Source organism: Carassius gibelio, chromosome B6 (assembly GCF_023724105.1).
Source record: "Carassius gibelio isolate Cgi1373 ecotype wild population from Czech Republic chromosome B6, carGib1.2-hapl.c, whole genome shotgun sequence".
NCBI lineage: Eukaryota > Metazoa > Chordata > Actinopteri > Cypriniformes > Cyprinidae > Carassius > Carassius gibelio.
Window position 1 is genome coordinate 21,787,010 of NC_068401.1, and position 16,679 is coordinate 21,803,688.

The 16,679-nt window shown below is 36.9% G+C and overlaps 1 protein-coding gene across 1 annotated transcript; it reads right to left on the reverse strand.

Annotated features, from left to right (window-relative positions):
- Positions 1-417: 417 nt before the first annotated feature.
- Positions 418-16,204, reverse strand: mrps9 (mitochondrial ribosomal protein S9). Its single transcript, XM_052559787.1, has 11 exons — positions 16,041-16,204; positions 15,322-15,504; positions 9,485-9,547; positions 9,354-9,384; positions 9,169-9,248; positions 4,022-4,107; positions 3,746-3,821; positions 3,473-3,641; positions 2,258-2,366; positions 1,552-1,721; positions 418-783 (listed from the first exon to the last, which is right to left on the reverse strand). Exons 1-11 carry the CDS (start codon positions 16,137-16,139, stop codon positions 692-694), a joined length of 1,158 nt encoding a protein of 385 aa, XP_052415747.1. The 5' UTR covers positions 16,140-16,204; the 3' UTR covers positions 418-691.
- Positions 16,205-16,679: the final 475 nt, after the last annotated feature.

Consider the following 16,679-nt stretch of genomic DNA (forward strand, 5'->3'; position numbering starts at 1 on the left):
ACATTAAAATATAGTTTCAAAAGTGATAGCCTGATACAAGTAAACGAAGTAGCCAATAATAAAAGACAAATGTTACATTTGTAACAACATTCATGCTGCAAAACCAACAGTGGTATGTACTAAAAATGATACTATTTTTTCCCAATGCAAATACTTATATTTTACAGAAAAATACTTTTTTTTTTTTTTACAAAATATGTTGTATTTTATCGTCACCACGTGCGCAACGCAAATTTCTGAGGTGTGAAATGTATACACTAGCAAAATTATAAGATTATTCAAATTAAAACGATAAATTATTAATTTCACCAGTCAGTTGTCAGTCAGTATTGTCGCCATCTTGTGGTAGAGCATTACAATCCAACTAATCTCATTATATTCTGGCTATTATAAAAAAAAACCCATAAAATAGAGATATTCACATATGAAAACAATGTTTATTGGAATGTTTATATTAACATTTTCAACACAGCTTTAATACACACCAATTAAATCTCTTTTCAGTTCACAGATGTCCAATGCCATCAACCAAAGAGTCTATATTTTGTTAATTTTAAACTGATGCAGTTGATTTGAACCAGTAGGGCTGGTTTATGTTTGTGATCAGCAAGGTATGGTAGTCCACAGAATAACGCAATAATAATCCAGTGAAAGAGATGAGCTGTGTCCTCTCTCAGGGTTGCTGTGCTGTTCAGCGCTTTTTCCAAGTGAATTTCTTCCGCGCTCCCTCCTGGCCTGGCTTCTTCCTCTCCCTGATCCTGGGGTCAGCGGTCAGCAGGCCAGCTGTTGTGTAATCAGAGAAAACAGATGATGACAGACAAACAGCATCTGTGACGTTATGCCACAGAAAAGCTATGCATCTGTGCCATGCAGTGCAATCTAATATTCCTGACAATGTTGTTAATATGACTTAAACTCACATATTAACAAGAAAAATTGAGAGGGGAGGGGGGCAACATTCATTTGAAAAAGCAATTTGGGTAAATGGGTGTAAACGCAAATAGTTTATTTTCTGAATAAACATTTACTGGTTACTGAAATTACAACTAATTAGTAAAATAATGCCCATTTGACTGGACCAATACATTTTTATATAATAAACAAAAAGAAAAAACAAGTAAAAGAATATAAATAGAGTAAAGAGTGCATGCGTAAGAGTGCAAGTTTTTTTTTAACCAATAAAAAAAAATAAGAAAACAAATAGATAAAATAGAAATATAATTTAGAATTTCTTTTTGTCAAGATTCTATTATGGATTCAAAGTTACAATAATAGTCTTAGCCATTTTTGATGAATCTAACGTCTCACTGATGAAACTAAATTTAAATAATAATAAAAAAAACTATTCAAATAAAACAAATGTGCATATTATTTGACAAAAAAAAAAAAAAAAAAAAGTTTTCATTTTCACAAACTTTGGACAAAATAATTTTCTGCAGTCAACATGAACTACATATAAAATAACCCAGAATAACTTCTTTATAAAGAAACTCCAGATTAAATATGCATAGGCATATTTCAGTTTAATGCTCTAGGCTTCTTGTCACACACCTTGCCTCATCCTTTCAACTTCTCCCTCAGACACAAAGCTGAGCAGTGCCCGAGAGATGGCCAATCGCAGAGCTCCGGCCTGAGCAGAGTGACCACTGCCCTCCACACTGCCCTCCACATCAAACCGGCCCAGCATGCCCACAAAGTGCAGAGGAAACATCAGCTGCTCCCTGGGAAACAGAAAGATCGAATGAAAGGTATACACACAGTGTGAGGAGACTTAAGAACATGTTTCTCTCGTCTGGACTACTCAGGCTTTCAACATCTGTATGAATGACACTCCTGCAAATCCCACTTTGAGCACTGTATCATCAAATTTAGACAAAGTGATAATCCCGCCACTTGGAGAACTATTGAGAGGACGTGATGCAAGCGTGTGTGCCCACAGTGCTGACACAGAGCAGCACTCCCCTTCTGCTCCAATTAGGCCTGTGTGAAGCGGACGGAGTGATAAGGGCGGGCAGCCGGCCGCACGCTGACAGCGCCAAGTCTCCGGCTCACTCATCTGTGTAATTAACTTTTCAACCACATTAGAAAAACCCAACACACTCACTGGACCACAAATGCTGGATTCGAACATTTTTTTTGGTGTGGCTCTCATTTATGGCATACTAACTAGAGTAAAAACAAATATCCGAGCTCTTGATATGCTAAAAGGATCTTTCCACAAAGATGCGACGCATGACTGAGGCGCCCTCATACACACCGGTCTTGTAGTAATGGAAAGCAGTGGAGGTAGTTCCTGCCGTTGATTGTGATGTTCCCAGAGCCACTGTCTCGGAGGGTGATGCTGGCTTTGGCGGTCTTCCTTCGGCCTGTGGGAAGGAGGGTGAAGTTAGAGTGATGTGGGAATTAACTGAGTGTGTACAGAAGACGACAAGATGGAAAGCTTGGAGAATAAACGTTTTTTACCTCTCAGATCTTACTTACAGGAACATGAGAATTAAAGGAATAGCACACCCAAATATTATACCATTACTTTCTCTCATGTTGTGAGGAATGATTCAGAATTCTGATTAGGTCTGAAAATCTTTTGTCGGATGTACCGGTCAAATCTTATGTGTTGTTATATTATATATATAAATGCAGGGTTATTATAGTTAACTAAAACTCAAATAAATATTTTTGTTATTTGAAAACAATTTGAAATTAAACTAATACTTGTATTCATTAGTTTAATTTAGTTGAATCTGAGCTTTAAATTAACTACAAAAAGACTACAACGTTGAATTGTTATAATAAAAAAAAAATAACGTATTAAAATTAACTAGTAGCATCTCTATACTTATAAACTATATTCATACAGAATGATTATAAATGACTTTCGGTATTTGAAAAAGATGAATTAAATAAATATTAATAAACATGGAAACTAGAAATGAAAACTGAAAAAGTGCTAAAATAACAACCTAAATTAGAAGTATAAAAACCCTAGCTTAATCTAGTTGACAAAAGCACATAACTAAAAATAAAAGCTTATTGATAATATTAATAAATACTGTAATATATAAAAAATGTAACAACACTGATGATGGTGGAAAATGGGGCTGAAAGACAAGATATTAAAACTAACACATCCCACTTTAAGTTCGCAATGGTTTTTGTTTCTAAACCCACAAGAATATTACATCAATTGAATAATGTTTGTCTAGTCATTAATTAATTTACAACAGCAGTATATTTTCACCCTAAACATTCTACTTGCACACGTTTTTCTCGTGTCTCAATTTTGATGTAAAAATGGCTTTTCTATTTTCTCATAAATTCCCTAATTGTGGTGGCAATCATTGGAATTTAAAGTGCACAATAAATGCAGTTATTGCAAATAATCAAATTAGGTTCAGAATTATCAGGCATATAGAATACATACAGTATGAAAAACACATACTGACATGTTTTATCAGCCTATTTATTTCTTTACCATCTGCAACGCTGAAAGCGACTCCCTGCGGGTCGTGCTGCAGGGCAGGAATCTCGTGCTTACTGGACTGAACCTCCAGCTGTTTGCGGAACTTCAGTATGAACTCCTCCTCCAGAGAGCAGTAGGGCATGGACAACAACTTCTCCATCAGCTGGATCAACCGCATATACTACGCAAAACAAGAGAACTCGCTTAGTTTGACAGCATCACCCTCTAGTGTTTCCATCCTGAATTACACTCTTCACAGGATTCGGGAAAGGCACAAGTTCTTACATCGTGATCGGAAATGTTCTCCACCAGATGCTCCTCAATTTCCTCTTTTAACTGCCACCTGCTCCCAGTCAGCAATCTGTGAGGAAACAAACGCAGTCAAGCCATCAAAATAATCACTTTCAGGGAAAATCAGCATTTCAAAAACATTCATTACATAATACAACATACTAGATTGATTCCTCATTTAATATTCGAATATACCTAGCACTATATATTGGCAATACATTTGTGCATTCGCTATCTTCTGTTTCTTGCAGGAGGTTTTGAAGCGCTCACATTTGTTTGGTTTCCGACGCGAAGAGGCCTTTATTTCTCATCTTGTCCTGGTGTCTTTCCATCGCCAGAATCTTCTCATAGACATCCTAGAATAACAGTAGAGAAAAATGGAAAGTGGTCAGTTTCAATAGCAAAAGCAGAATTTATGCAAAAAAGAAAAAAAGAAAGAATCCTCGGAGTATGGTCTCTGTTGACTAATAAGTCAATGAATGCACAGAATGAAGGACGAGGTATTCTTCATAGATATTCAGGAATCCCTCAAAAGAAAAGATGCAGTGAAGCAAAAGCAGGGATTTGAAAATCCCTCTGACACACACACACACAGTCTCCATTATGAAGGCAGATCTCATCTCTCTCCGTTCAGTTCTGGCTGAATTTAATGGTGTGTGTGTGTGTGTGTGTGTGTGTGTGTGTGTGGAGGGTAAATTGAATTGGGGAGCACTAGTGTCCTAACCCCCCACACTTTCGCTCTTCTTTTTAACACACACACACACACACACACACACTCGCACGTCCTCCTGACAGGAGAATCTGCCATGCGGAGCAGGATGGCATCCTCGGGCACACTTGTCTAAATTGGCATCGCGCCCGTGAGCCTGGAGTGCCCGTCAGGCGTGGTGGTGCTGGAGCGGTGCGGAGCAGGGGTCTGACGCGGGGCCCCGGTGCTGCCATGCAGCTCACGTCGGCACCTTCCTCACGCCTGTGCGAGAATTCATTTCCCCCTCAATTATCCCACAGCTGTTTGTTTAATTCGGTCCTGATAGAGTGCGTATAATCCACCGCTACTCGCCAAAAAAGCAAACATCGGGCAAAAACCAATTTTCAGCACAAAAAAGGAGGAGTAATAGAAAAGAAAGGGGGGAGGGAGAAAAAAAGCGGGGGAATGCACGTTACACGTTCGTGATCACAGCGCCATAACGAATCCAGAGAAATTCAAATGCCTTTAGGAGGAGAGAGAGGCTCCTCGTTTGAGCTTTTAATATGAACTTTCAATGTTGCCTTTTGGTTGGCCGGGGCTCCTTGTATTCAACAAATCATGGGTAAATTGTACAGACTCGCTCCTCCCAAAGCACGCACAGGATTTTTGTCAAAGATTAAGTCAAAAATACTGTATAATAACACTAGTTATGATCAGAGTTGAAGGGCCTGCATTTAAAAGTAGGAAGTACTCATGAGCCAGTGCTTTTATGACTTGTTTAAAGTAAACAATTGTTGGTCCAAGTATATATATATATATATATATATATATATATATATATATATATATATATATATATGTCTGTCCATTCTGTGGCCATCTCTGTAAACACAGGCAGCTAAGGGTGGGAGACAGAAATTTGCAAAACTGTTTGTCAAAATGTAGTTTAAATAATAGATTTCAAGTTAGGTAATACATCTGAAAACAAGAGTATCAAAGTATACTTTTTTTTTTTTTTTAGCTCAGATTATACTATAAAATATTTTTAGGCTAGTTCAGCAGTAGTGGCACTGGTAGTGTTGCTTTCGTCAACAAAAATATCATTGTCAACGAATCTTTATCATGTGACGAAAATGAGACTGCAACGTAAATGCTGGTCATGTGACGATGACTATAATTAAATGTATAATGCAATATTGTTGATGAATAAAAACGAGACCAAATGTGGTTTACAAAATAAAAATTATGCTAAAATGCCGAATCAAGACTAAACTAATTGTTATAACATTATTTAGTCACGTTATTATTATGCAGCATTTTTGTTTCCGGTGTCTCACTTCAGTGGCTGCATCAGGTGGCACTGCGCAGGCGTACTTTTAACAATGTTTGGTTGGTAAAATAAATTTTGTAAATTCAAATCATAGCATCTTCTGTGTCTGGAATGGATGCATTCTTGAGTCTATAAGGTAACAATAATATAACATAACCTTGTTTGAAATGGGTTTGGCTAAAGAAAATTTTCGTCTATACTACTCAGTACTTATACTATATTGACTGGATTAAATTGAATTGCATTACTAAAAAAGAGACTAAAATGCAATTTTCATTGACTAAAGCTAGATGAAAATAGTCATGGATAATTCTGACTAAGACTTAAAAGCCCAGACTTATAGTTGACTGAAACTTGACTAGACTAAAAAGATTATGAACGTGACTAAAACTAATAAAAACTAAAATGACAGCTTCACACAAAGACTAGACTAAAACTAAAATTAAAACAGGCTGCCAAAAACAAAACTAGGCACAGGTACATACAAAAACCACCAACAATTCTGGGATATACAGCTGATACAGAACTTTAGTGGGACACATACATTTTTAGATTAAGAGAATTAAAAGGGTCATAAAATTAATGCTTAAATACTTTACAACAGCAGTATAAATACTTAATACTTGAGTGTGCAAATGGGTTACTTTGATAGCTGTATAACATTCTGATAAACAGTATATGACAATAGGGTAAATGTCCATATTCACCGCCTGTGTATATTAGTTTGCACGTGTTTGTGTTTTGCTTCCTTTTCCTCATGCTAGAAAAATATTCCTCTCTGCAGGAAGGAGAGTTGTACATTATTTTCTGCACACTGCAGGGTTTCTGAACGCGAAGCACCTCCGTGCGATTCGAAGCTGGATGAGAGAGCCGGTGCACGCCGGCAGATTTGACATACCTATTTAAATTAGCAGCAGGGGTCCCAGCCACTGCAGGGCAAAGGGGAGGATGAGGGGCTTGGGCACACTGAGGACAATGGCGCATTAGTCATCTTGCACACACACACACAAACTCCTTACTGCTACTGTGAGACGTCTTAGCCCAAGGTCGAGTCCATAGATGAATGGTAGAGTAGTGAAAAATAAGCTAAAACAAAAAAACTTTGAAAAGGAATTAGCCGTGGTGACAAAGAGGCGGTTAACGCAGGAGGCTCTCTGGGGCTCTTCCCATCGCAGTAAAACCCCTGAGGCTGATGTGCACACACACCTACACACAAAAAAACAGCACATGTGCACGCGCACACACACTCACACGCACACCTAATATCACAAAGCCCTGGCGTGCCTACTGAAGTGTGTGATGCGCCCTGTTGTAAATGGGATTTAAGGAGGAGAAAGAGCTCAGTCACACTCATCTTCCTAACTCTCATTCCTCTTCTTTTCACAAATCCAAACCTACCATTTGCATTTTCCTTAATCATTCCCAACTGTTTATACTGGTTTGTTTTAACATCAACCATTCTATTTCATTTGATTTGGCACACTAAGGGTAAAATATCAAACAAAGCCCATCTCTGAGCAGAGGGGCATTTCCCCCATCACCCCATCCAGGCCCTGTTAAGGGAATCAGAGACCCGAGTCGCAGCGCTCTCTGTCTATCCCAGCGCTCTGTGATGTGCCCCCACCTACCCTCTGTCTGTGCCACTCCCTTCCTTCAATCACAGACCAGACAAAGCAGGATCTCCACCCAAACCAGTTTAACTAAATAAAAATGATGGCTGATACAGATACATTTAGTGATTTTATTTTACTGAACTGAACTTTTTTTATTTTGTTTGGGCCTTTATTTAGTGAATAAAGGCCTCCTGTAGCAAATCCTTGTTCCGGTATCTGTCATACGCAGAAGCTGATCCAGCAGATGACATACAGTGGAGCTCGAAAGTTTGGGCACCCCTTGCAGAATCTGTGAAAATGTGACTAATTAAAAAAAAAAAAATAAGAGAGATCATACTAAATGCATGTTATTTTTTTCGTATAAAATCGTACGGTAACTGCTGGAAAGGGTTCAAATATGCAAAGATGCTGGAAAACTGAAGAATCTGCAGGACCTTAAAGATTTTTCTGAAGAACAGTTCTCAGTTTAACTGTTCAGAACAAACAAGGTAACCACACAGTATTAAGAACCAAGGGTTCCCAAACTTTTGAATGGGGTTGTTTTAATAATTGCAGCAATTTTTTTTGTCTTGTGGGCTAAATGTTAACATGTTTTATGTACAATATCTTATTTAGAACAGTACTAAATAAAAGTAAAATGAATTTAGTATGATCTCTCTTTTTTTTTTTACTATTCACATTTCACAGATTCTGCAAGGGGTGCCCAAACTTTCGAGCCCCACTGTATGACATCGACATTGCTTGATTTCGTGACGTATGTGGAGAGAGAACAAAACAAAATGCCAGTCACGAATTATAAGTACAAGAAAAATGTTTTCAATATAAACCAAGAGGAGACTGGTTTTCATTTGCTTAAGTAAGGAAACTTTGCTTCATTTGCTCCAATAACTCGTGAGACTTGTTTCTCTCAACCCGCTTCGATTCACAACAGGAGGCCTTTGTTCACCCCTTGGAGCTGTGTGAGACATGTTTTATTACGGATACACATGCTTTACTTGACGACTTGTGGACTTTTCAACTGCAACAACTTCTGACTGCAATGATAGGGCTTGGAATAGACAGGACAGTTTTTAACATTTAACTCCAACTGGATTCGTCTGAAATAAAGTCATATACACCTAGGATTGCTTCAAGGGTGAGTAAAACACAGGCTTATTTTCATTTTTGGGTGAACTAACCCTTTAAACGTACTGAAGTTGGCTACACTATCTCGTCTCACCATACTCGAACGTAATTTAAATTTTGCATAAAATTGACAAAGCTCATGCTTGGTTTCATACCAAAAATTGACAAAATCATTTGATCAATAGATTTAGCCTTCCAAAAACTAGAAATTCATCTTCGGCCATTTTGGCACATTGGTTAAACTATAAACTATTTTAATTAAATGATTGATGACTAATAAATTATCGATTTAAAATTGTACACTATATTTATATAAATTAGAAAGCAGAACACAAAGCTTAAATCAGTCATCTAAAAGAAAACTAAGCTATCACAATATTATGCACGATGAAAAATTTATTTAATTTTGAGATTTGCAAGTCTACATTTAACTGTTAAATTGTCAGTGTTTTTAAAGTGAGAATGATGAAATTAAATGTAAAAAGGGGAAACAAGCATCTAAATTAAGTATTAAATATCAACCAATACTAACAAATAAATAAATTCTCACAATATATATGGGACCCATGTACTGTATATAAACACCTATTATTAAAATATCACCTAGAACACTCTGGTTCATCCTGTTGTATGCAAGCACTTAACATGAGCATGAACTTACATGCAAGAGGGAATAGTAGGACTGTCTCCCTGTGTAGAACAGAAAGTGAAAAGGGCGTCCTTCTGCATCCCACTGGACAGCTAAAAGAGAGAACAAGCTTGAACGGTAGTTCATTACCAGATACCAGCAAACTTATTTTTGGTGCCAAAGAGTATAGAAAGAGTTCAAAGGCAACTTCTACATACCTGTCTGTTTTGGGAATATTTCATCTGGGTGCTAAAACAAAAAGAAAGTAATATAATGAACAAATTGACTTTCTACAAAATTGACAAAAATAAATAAATAAATAAAATTATATATATGGATGAAATCTCACCTTCATAACAGGTCTTGCTCGTTTCTCAAAGAGTCCAGAGGGGAAGAGATATGCAATACTCCTCTAAACAAACAAACAAACGAGTGAATCAGAATGCACACTCTTTTGGATTTCTCCATTAAATGGAAAATTAGATTGTCACTTACTAAACCTTACTTGTCTCAACCTTACTAGTCAAGTAGACTATGGTAGGCAAACAAAGTCAGCATATTCCAGTTCTTTAAATACAAGCAACAGTACGTCAATAAAATATATTATTTGATGGTGCACCTCACAGGTCTCTCAATGCACCCAGGTGTGTTTTACTACAGTGGGAAACATTCTATTCTACTTCAAATACTCTCATAAAGAACCAAATTATTCCAGTGATAGCATTCAGCAGGGCATAAAGTTTTTGCCTCATTTGCATAACATGAGACATTCAGAATGGCAACCTTTGGGTCTTTGACCCTGTTTTCAGGATAAAGAGACAGAAAACAAAAGAAAAAAGTGAGGTGATGGCAGATGCACTCTAGGAGAACAGACATCCATGTATAAGGCCATCATAACCAAAGGGTGAGGAAAACTGAGTGAAATAAAGCAACACAGAGAGAAGAACAGACAGAACGGTGCAGGATGCAGTGACAGATGAAGGCAGCACCTGTTCCTACCTTGAAAAGAAAGATGGCCCAACTCCCTCAGGGAGGTTTAGCCTCGTCATAGTGTTCTAGAAACCTCTGCTGCCTAAACTTCACACAAGCCCAATCTGGGAAAAAAGCAAACTTGCTACTCGCACTCCAATGATTTTTTTTTTTTTCATCTGACCACTTGCTTCGTGTGCCATGAAAAATGTAGCGCTGAGAATCTAAAAGTGTCTGACCTTCACAGGTGATAAGGACATGCATGTTTTAACCCATACAAATCCTGCCATCACATCACTTTTGCAGCACCTTTTTTTGTAGTCAAGGTTTCTTGCACCAAATCATAATTAATTTTACATTAACATTTGTACTATCGCTGACCCTTCCATTCTGTACAATAAAAGGATTAGTTCACACACACACAAAAATCTTCATAAAAAAAAGGGAATAAAAACATATTCATTGATATCTAAGTGACCATATGGCTCGGTGAAATTATAATTTCATTTTTTGTATTATTTTACTAATATATTAGTTAAATTGATTTAAAAAATAATAATCGATCAAAGTTTGGTGCCTGGAATTTTATTTATCTATTATTTTTATTCAGCAAGGACAAATTAACTTGATCAAACAGTAATTTTATAATGCTACAAAATATTTATTTTAAATGAATCAAAAGAATCACAGTTTTCTCAAAACATCACAACTGCTTTCCACACTAATAATAAGAAGAAATCCTTATGCACTAAATCAGCATATTGATTTCTGGATGACTGGAGTAATGGCTGCTGATTATTTACATTTTAAAATAGTAAAATAGAAATCTGTTATTCTAAAGGTCACAAAACCTTTGAATAGAAGTGCACATTAAAACTAAAAAAATAAATATAGACCAACTTGCATAATTTCAAAATATAACTTTTACATTTCTAAATTAAAAACATCCTAAACAAAAGGCATTCAAATATTAAAAATTAAAGTGTTTTGTTTTTATTTTTAAACAGTATGGCTTTTTTAAACCATAAGAATCTAGTACAGGTACATTTTAAAAAATGTGGCATCTTTATATATATATAAAAAAGAAAAAAAAAAAGTCTCCTATACAGTTTTTTCTTTTTTTTTCATGTTAAACCAATAGTTCTCCTAAACATAACCTACTTGGCTATTGTTTGCAATCAGCATGTTTTCTTTGTATTGGTGGAACCCAAAGCAAGTTATTTTGCAGTATCCCCGAGCTGATATTATCAATAGAAATAAATGGTCACACTGCCAAGCTCCAATAATATGCAACATAAACGGAAATCACATAACTTGCACTCTTTTCCAAAACATGTGGAACCACTCTGCTTTAAAAGTTTGCTCAAGTTAGAATTGTCAGAAACTCAGCAAATTTCTTCCCAATTTCAGTTGCATGGGCTCTGTGAAAGTCATATCCCACCTGACGGGTGCAAACGCAATGTGTGTGCGAGTAGACGAAAGACAGCGGGAGAAGGCAGGTGAGGCTTGCAGTCTTTATTAATTACTTCCTCCTGGCAGCGCTTGCTGTGCAGCTGTTTCACACCTTCAGCGCATTCACGGGAACGTCATGTCGGCTGAAGCGCTTGGCAGACACGCCGGTGCCAGCTCAGGCACAGACGCCCCATCCTGTACTCGCTCTGTGCCCCGCAGTCGCAGCCATTTTCCACCCCTTACCCACCGATCAGCTGGCAGAGGGACGGTATGTGTCAGCTTGTTTTAGCCACACTTACTCTGAGGACTCAATTCATTAATGGTGACAGAGATTGGGGAATAATACTAAGAATCGAGAAATTGGACCAAATTAGTGGGATAAATCAATTACGGCCATTCCTGTCTGTCACGGAATAAAATACTGGACATAAATACTGTTTGTAAATATATGCCCATGTTTTAAGCAGGTCCCAGAAGTTCTGCAGTGACACCAGCTGATGACTTTACTTTTAGCTCAAAGGAGTCACAGTGATATTGATTGTATAAGTCTTTATATTTCTAGTTCCTTCTTTTTGAGGCTTGTAAGGAAACCAGAAGAGAGGCACCAGGCAGCCTAGAGGACCAAGGGCCCACTAAGAGGCCTCAGATTGACTTAAAATAAGACAGAACAATACAATTATCTAAACCAAATAAATACAATAAAGCGATTTCTTTTCTTCTCTTCTCTTAATTTGCATCCCTTAAACAAGAAGATGAAAAAGTATGATTTCTATACCTGGAAAGGTAATGTAAATTAGGAAAATCTTAAAGGGTTCATATGATGCTTTTTAAAATATAATTATTTATTTTGTGTATTTGGGGTAACAGAATATGCTGACATGCTTAATGTTCAAAAAACACATTATTTTTCAAATACTGTACATTATTGTAGGTCCTCTATGCCCCGCCTCTCTCAAACGCATCGTTTTCTACAAAGTCCCTCCTTCCGAAAAGTGCAGACTGCTCTGATTGGCCAAGTGACCCAACGCATTGTGATTGGCCGAACACTGCAAGCACTCGTCGGATATGTAACACCTCCTTCCATAATTGCAAGCTTCGTCTTTCAAAATAAACATTAAGACATTTAATAATGTCCTTAGTTTTACCATCTGCTCAAGTTCAGAGTCGCGTGACAGACACAGTGATGAAGCTCATATGTGTTTGCAGTACACAAGCCACAGACATTCAAGACAGCTGACTCCATTGTGTGACTCTATCTCTCTCTCTCTATCTATCACGCACACACAACGACAAAACTCTGCATTTGAACAGTCAGTAGCAAATACTTAAACTAATCACAAAACATACAGGACGTACAGTCCTCTCCTATGTTCTTGCAATTACAAAATGTCCTTTAGATTATAAGAAGTTTAGAAAAACAAAACTAAGACTATTTGGCTTTTGAATATTGTTGTTGACAATGGGAAAGCTTGGAGAGAAAAAGTCTGAGAAACACTATTCTAGAATATCAACTTCTAAATGGTACTATAGAAGATAGACAGGGTAAAAATATATAGAATCAAATCTTAATGCACAATAGTATTTAGAAATGACTCATTCGGTTATATTCTTACAATTAGGGTTGTCAAAAGTCGATACTTAATTTTTTTTTAAACCTAACATCTGCAGTACCTTTGGCACCAAGTACAGAGTCAATCCTCTCAGATTTCTAAGAGACTAATTCATAAAAGTCTTTAGAGACAAGATATCTCATCTTACTCAACTTAAAACTGTTTTCTGCTCCATATTTACACTATACTTATAAATACCAAAGGAATAACAACACCATCTAACGTCTATATCATTTAACATATATTTTAGATTATGAACAAATGACATATCAGTTTAACAGCTGAAGCAGAAGAAGGTATACTTTGTCCATTCTCATCTCTATGAGGTCACAAATTTGTGTAGTGACATGGGTTTGACATAGGTATTACAACATGAAGGTAATTTATGAGGACACTTTCGGTGTGGCCCTTATTTCAAAAGGCTTATAAATTATACGGAATAAGTTTTTTTTGAAAATCCAAAATGCAGAAAGTTTCATGTTAAGGAGTAGGGTCGGTGTAGAGCAATAGAAAATACAGTTTGTACTGTATAAATATCATTACACCTATGGAGAAACCAACATGTGTGTGTGTGTGTGTATTAATAAGCCAAAGATTCAGATGTAGCCTACTGCTGTATCAATGCTGTTGTTAATTGTTGAAGATAAAAGATAATCCTAATGGTTCTAGTAACTATACATAGACATGTACATAAAATAGCAGATTAAAACTGAACATACAGTCGTGGCCAAAAGTTTTGAGAATTACATAAATATTAGTTTTCAAAAAGTTTGCTTGCTTTTAGATCTTTGTTTCAGTTGTTTTTGTGATGTACTGAAATATAATTACAAGCACTTCATACGTTTCAAACATTTATGCAAAGAGTCAGTATTTGCAGTGTTGGCCATTTTTTTTCAGGACCTCTGTAATTCGACTGGGCATGTTCTCAATCAACTTTTTCAAAATTTCAACATTCTGGTCCCCCAGCCACTTAGTTATCATTTTGCCTTATGGCACGGTGCTCCATCGTGCTGGAAAATGCATTGTTCTTCACCAAACTGTTGATGGATTGTTGGAAGAAGTTGCTGTTGGAGGGTGTTTTGGTACCATTCTTTATTCATGGCTGTGTTTTTGGGCAGAATTGTGAGTGAGCCCACTCCCTTGGATGAGAAGCAACCCCACACATGAATGGTGTCAGGATGCTTTACTGTTGCCATGACACAGGACTGATGGTAGCGCTCACCTTTTCTTCTCCGGACAAGCCTTTTTCCAGATGCCCCAAACAATCGGAAAGGGGCTTCATCAGAGAATATGACTTTGCCCCAGTCCTCAGCAGTCCATTCACTATACTTTCTGCAGAAGATCAATCTGTCCCTGATGTTTTTTTTGGAGAGAAGTGGCTTCTTTGCTGCCCTTCTTGACACCAGGCCATCTTCCAAAAGTCTTGGCCTCACTGTGCGTGCAGATGCGCTCACACCTGCCTGCTGCCATTCCTGAGCAAGCTCTGCACTGGTGGCACTCCGATCCCGCAGCTGAATCCTCTTTAGGAGATGATCCTGGAGCTTGCTGGACTTTCGTGGACGCCCTGAAGCCTTCTTTACAAGAATTGAAAATCGTTCCTTGAAGTTCTTGATGAACCTATAAATTGTTGATTTAGGTGAAATCTTAGTAGCCACAATATCCTTGCCTGTGAAGCCATTTTTATGCAGGCATTTCTTTGCAGGTCACCATGGTTAACAATGGAAGAACAATGATTTCAAGCATCACCCTCGTTTTAACATGTCAAGTCTGCCATTCTAACCCAATCAGCCTGACATAAAGATCTCCAGCCTTCTGCTCGTCAACATTCTCCCCCGAGTTAACAAGACGATTACTGAAATGATCTCAGCAGGACCTTTAATGGCAGCAATGAAATGCAGTGGAAAGGTTTTTTTGGGATTAAGTTAATTTTCATGACAAAGAAGGACTATGCAATTCATCTGATCACTCTTCATAACATTCTGCAGTATATGCAAATTGCTATTATAAAAACTTAAGCAGCAACTTTTCCAATTTCCAATATTTATGTAATTCTCAAAACTTTTGGCCATGACTGTAGAAGCATAGAACAGAACCGTAAAGAACAGAATATAACAGATGAGAATAGAATTGAATAGAATATAGAATTGTAACTCACATCAATATCCTCTTGTGTGAATGTCTCTGGGTCTTCTCCCATCATGTTGGCCAAATGTCGTTTGCCAATTTCAAACTCCTCCACCTGTTTGTCGATAAACTCCTGTGTGAATTTCTGAGGGCCTGCTGCTGCCAGGTTCTTCTTCCATAAAGAGGATGACACACAGATTTGTCTGACTGGCAGCTGGAATTAAGAAAAAATAAGAACAACAAATAAGAACCAATGTCAGTCAATTGCTACAAAAAACAAGTTCATAAGTAGCCTTGGTGATCAAGCGAATATGAAATAATGAAACACCAATAATAAGTAAAAAATAGTCTAGCTTTTATTTATTATGAATATTATTCTAAATAAAAGTAAAGGTCTATATAATTATAAATTTATTTTAATTTCTTAATCTCTATTATCTAAATAGCTGGCTTGAGCAGAGGGCATCATATTAAGCCATATTGTCTCTATATTATACATGTTGGGATAATAACCTGTACTATTTGAAAGGTTTATACTTTATAAAGTATAAACCGTTTAAACAGCACAGGTTATTATCGCAACATGTATGCAATGAAACGGAAAGACAGCCTTTCATCCTGTCAATCTAATGTTACATGTTTTATACAAACTCCAAAAGCACTGTACTGTTACAATGACATGATACTCTCAGCAACATCAGAACCAGACACGACTGACTAACTTAGTCGCAAAAGAAGAACGCATTTCACCTGCGGAACAGTCTTTGATCGGGACAAGCAGAAATTCTTCCCACTGCTCCCATACTTCCATAAAATCGACCTCACGCCTCTGCAACCGGAGGCAGCCATGTTTGCTCGACGACTCGCGCTTATACAGGAAGTGGAGACTACATCACATCCTGGAAGCAGACAAGGTCGTTCATCAGTCACAAAAAAGCCTTTGAACATTGAATTTGTAGTGGTACGGATAAAATTCCACATTCATAGATCAAAATATTCAAATTACAGACTTTTTTTCTTTTTCCGTAAAACAATTTGAGTAACAAAAAAAAAAAAAAAAAATCTGTTTGCAACTCTTTCCTTCATTAAAGGCGACTTCTGAAACCTATTTTTAGTTTGAAATGAATGTATTACCTCTTTTTAATATAATAATTATTTACATGTTTATCATTAATTATACTCTGTCATTTTCTGTATATTGTTTTAAACATTATTTAAAAGAAAGAAAGAAAGAAAATATCATAAATGTACCTTAAAATACTGAAATACCATCTGTTAAAGCGGTGCATTGATATGGAACGGTGATTAAACTGACTTGGAACTAACTGTACAGCCTACCTGTCAGCCAATCAGAATCCAGAATAAAATAAAATATAAAGAGACTCTAAA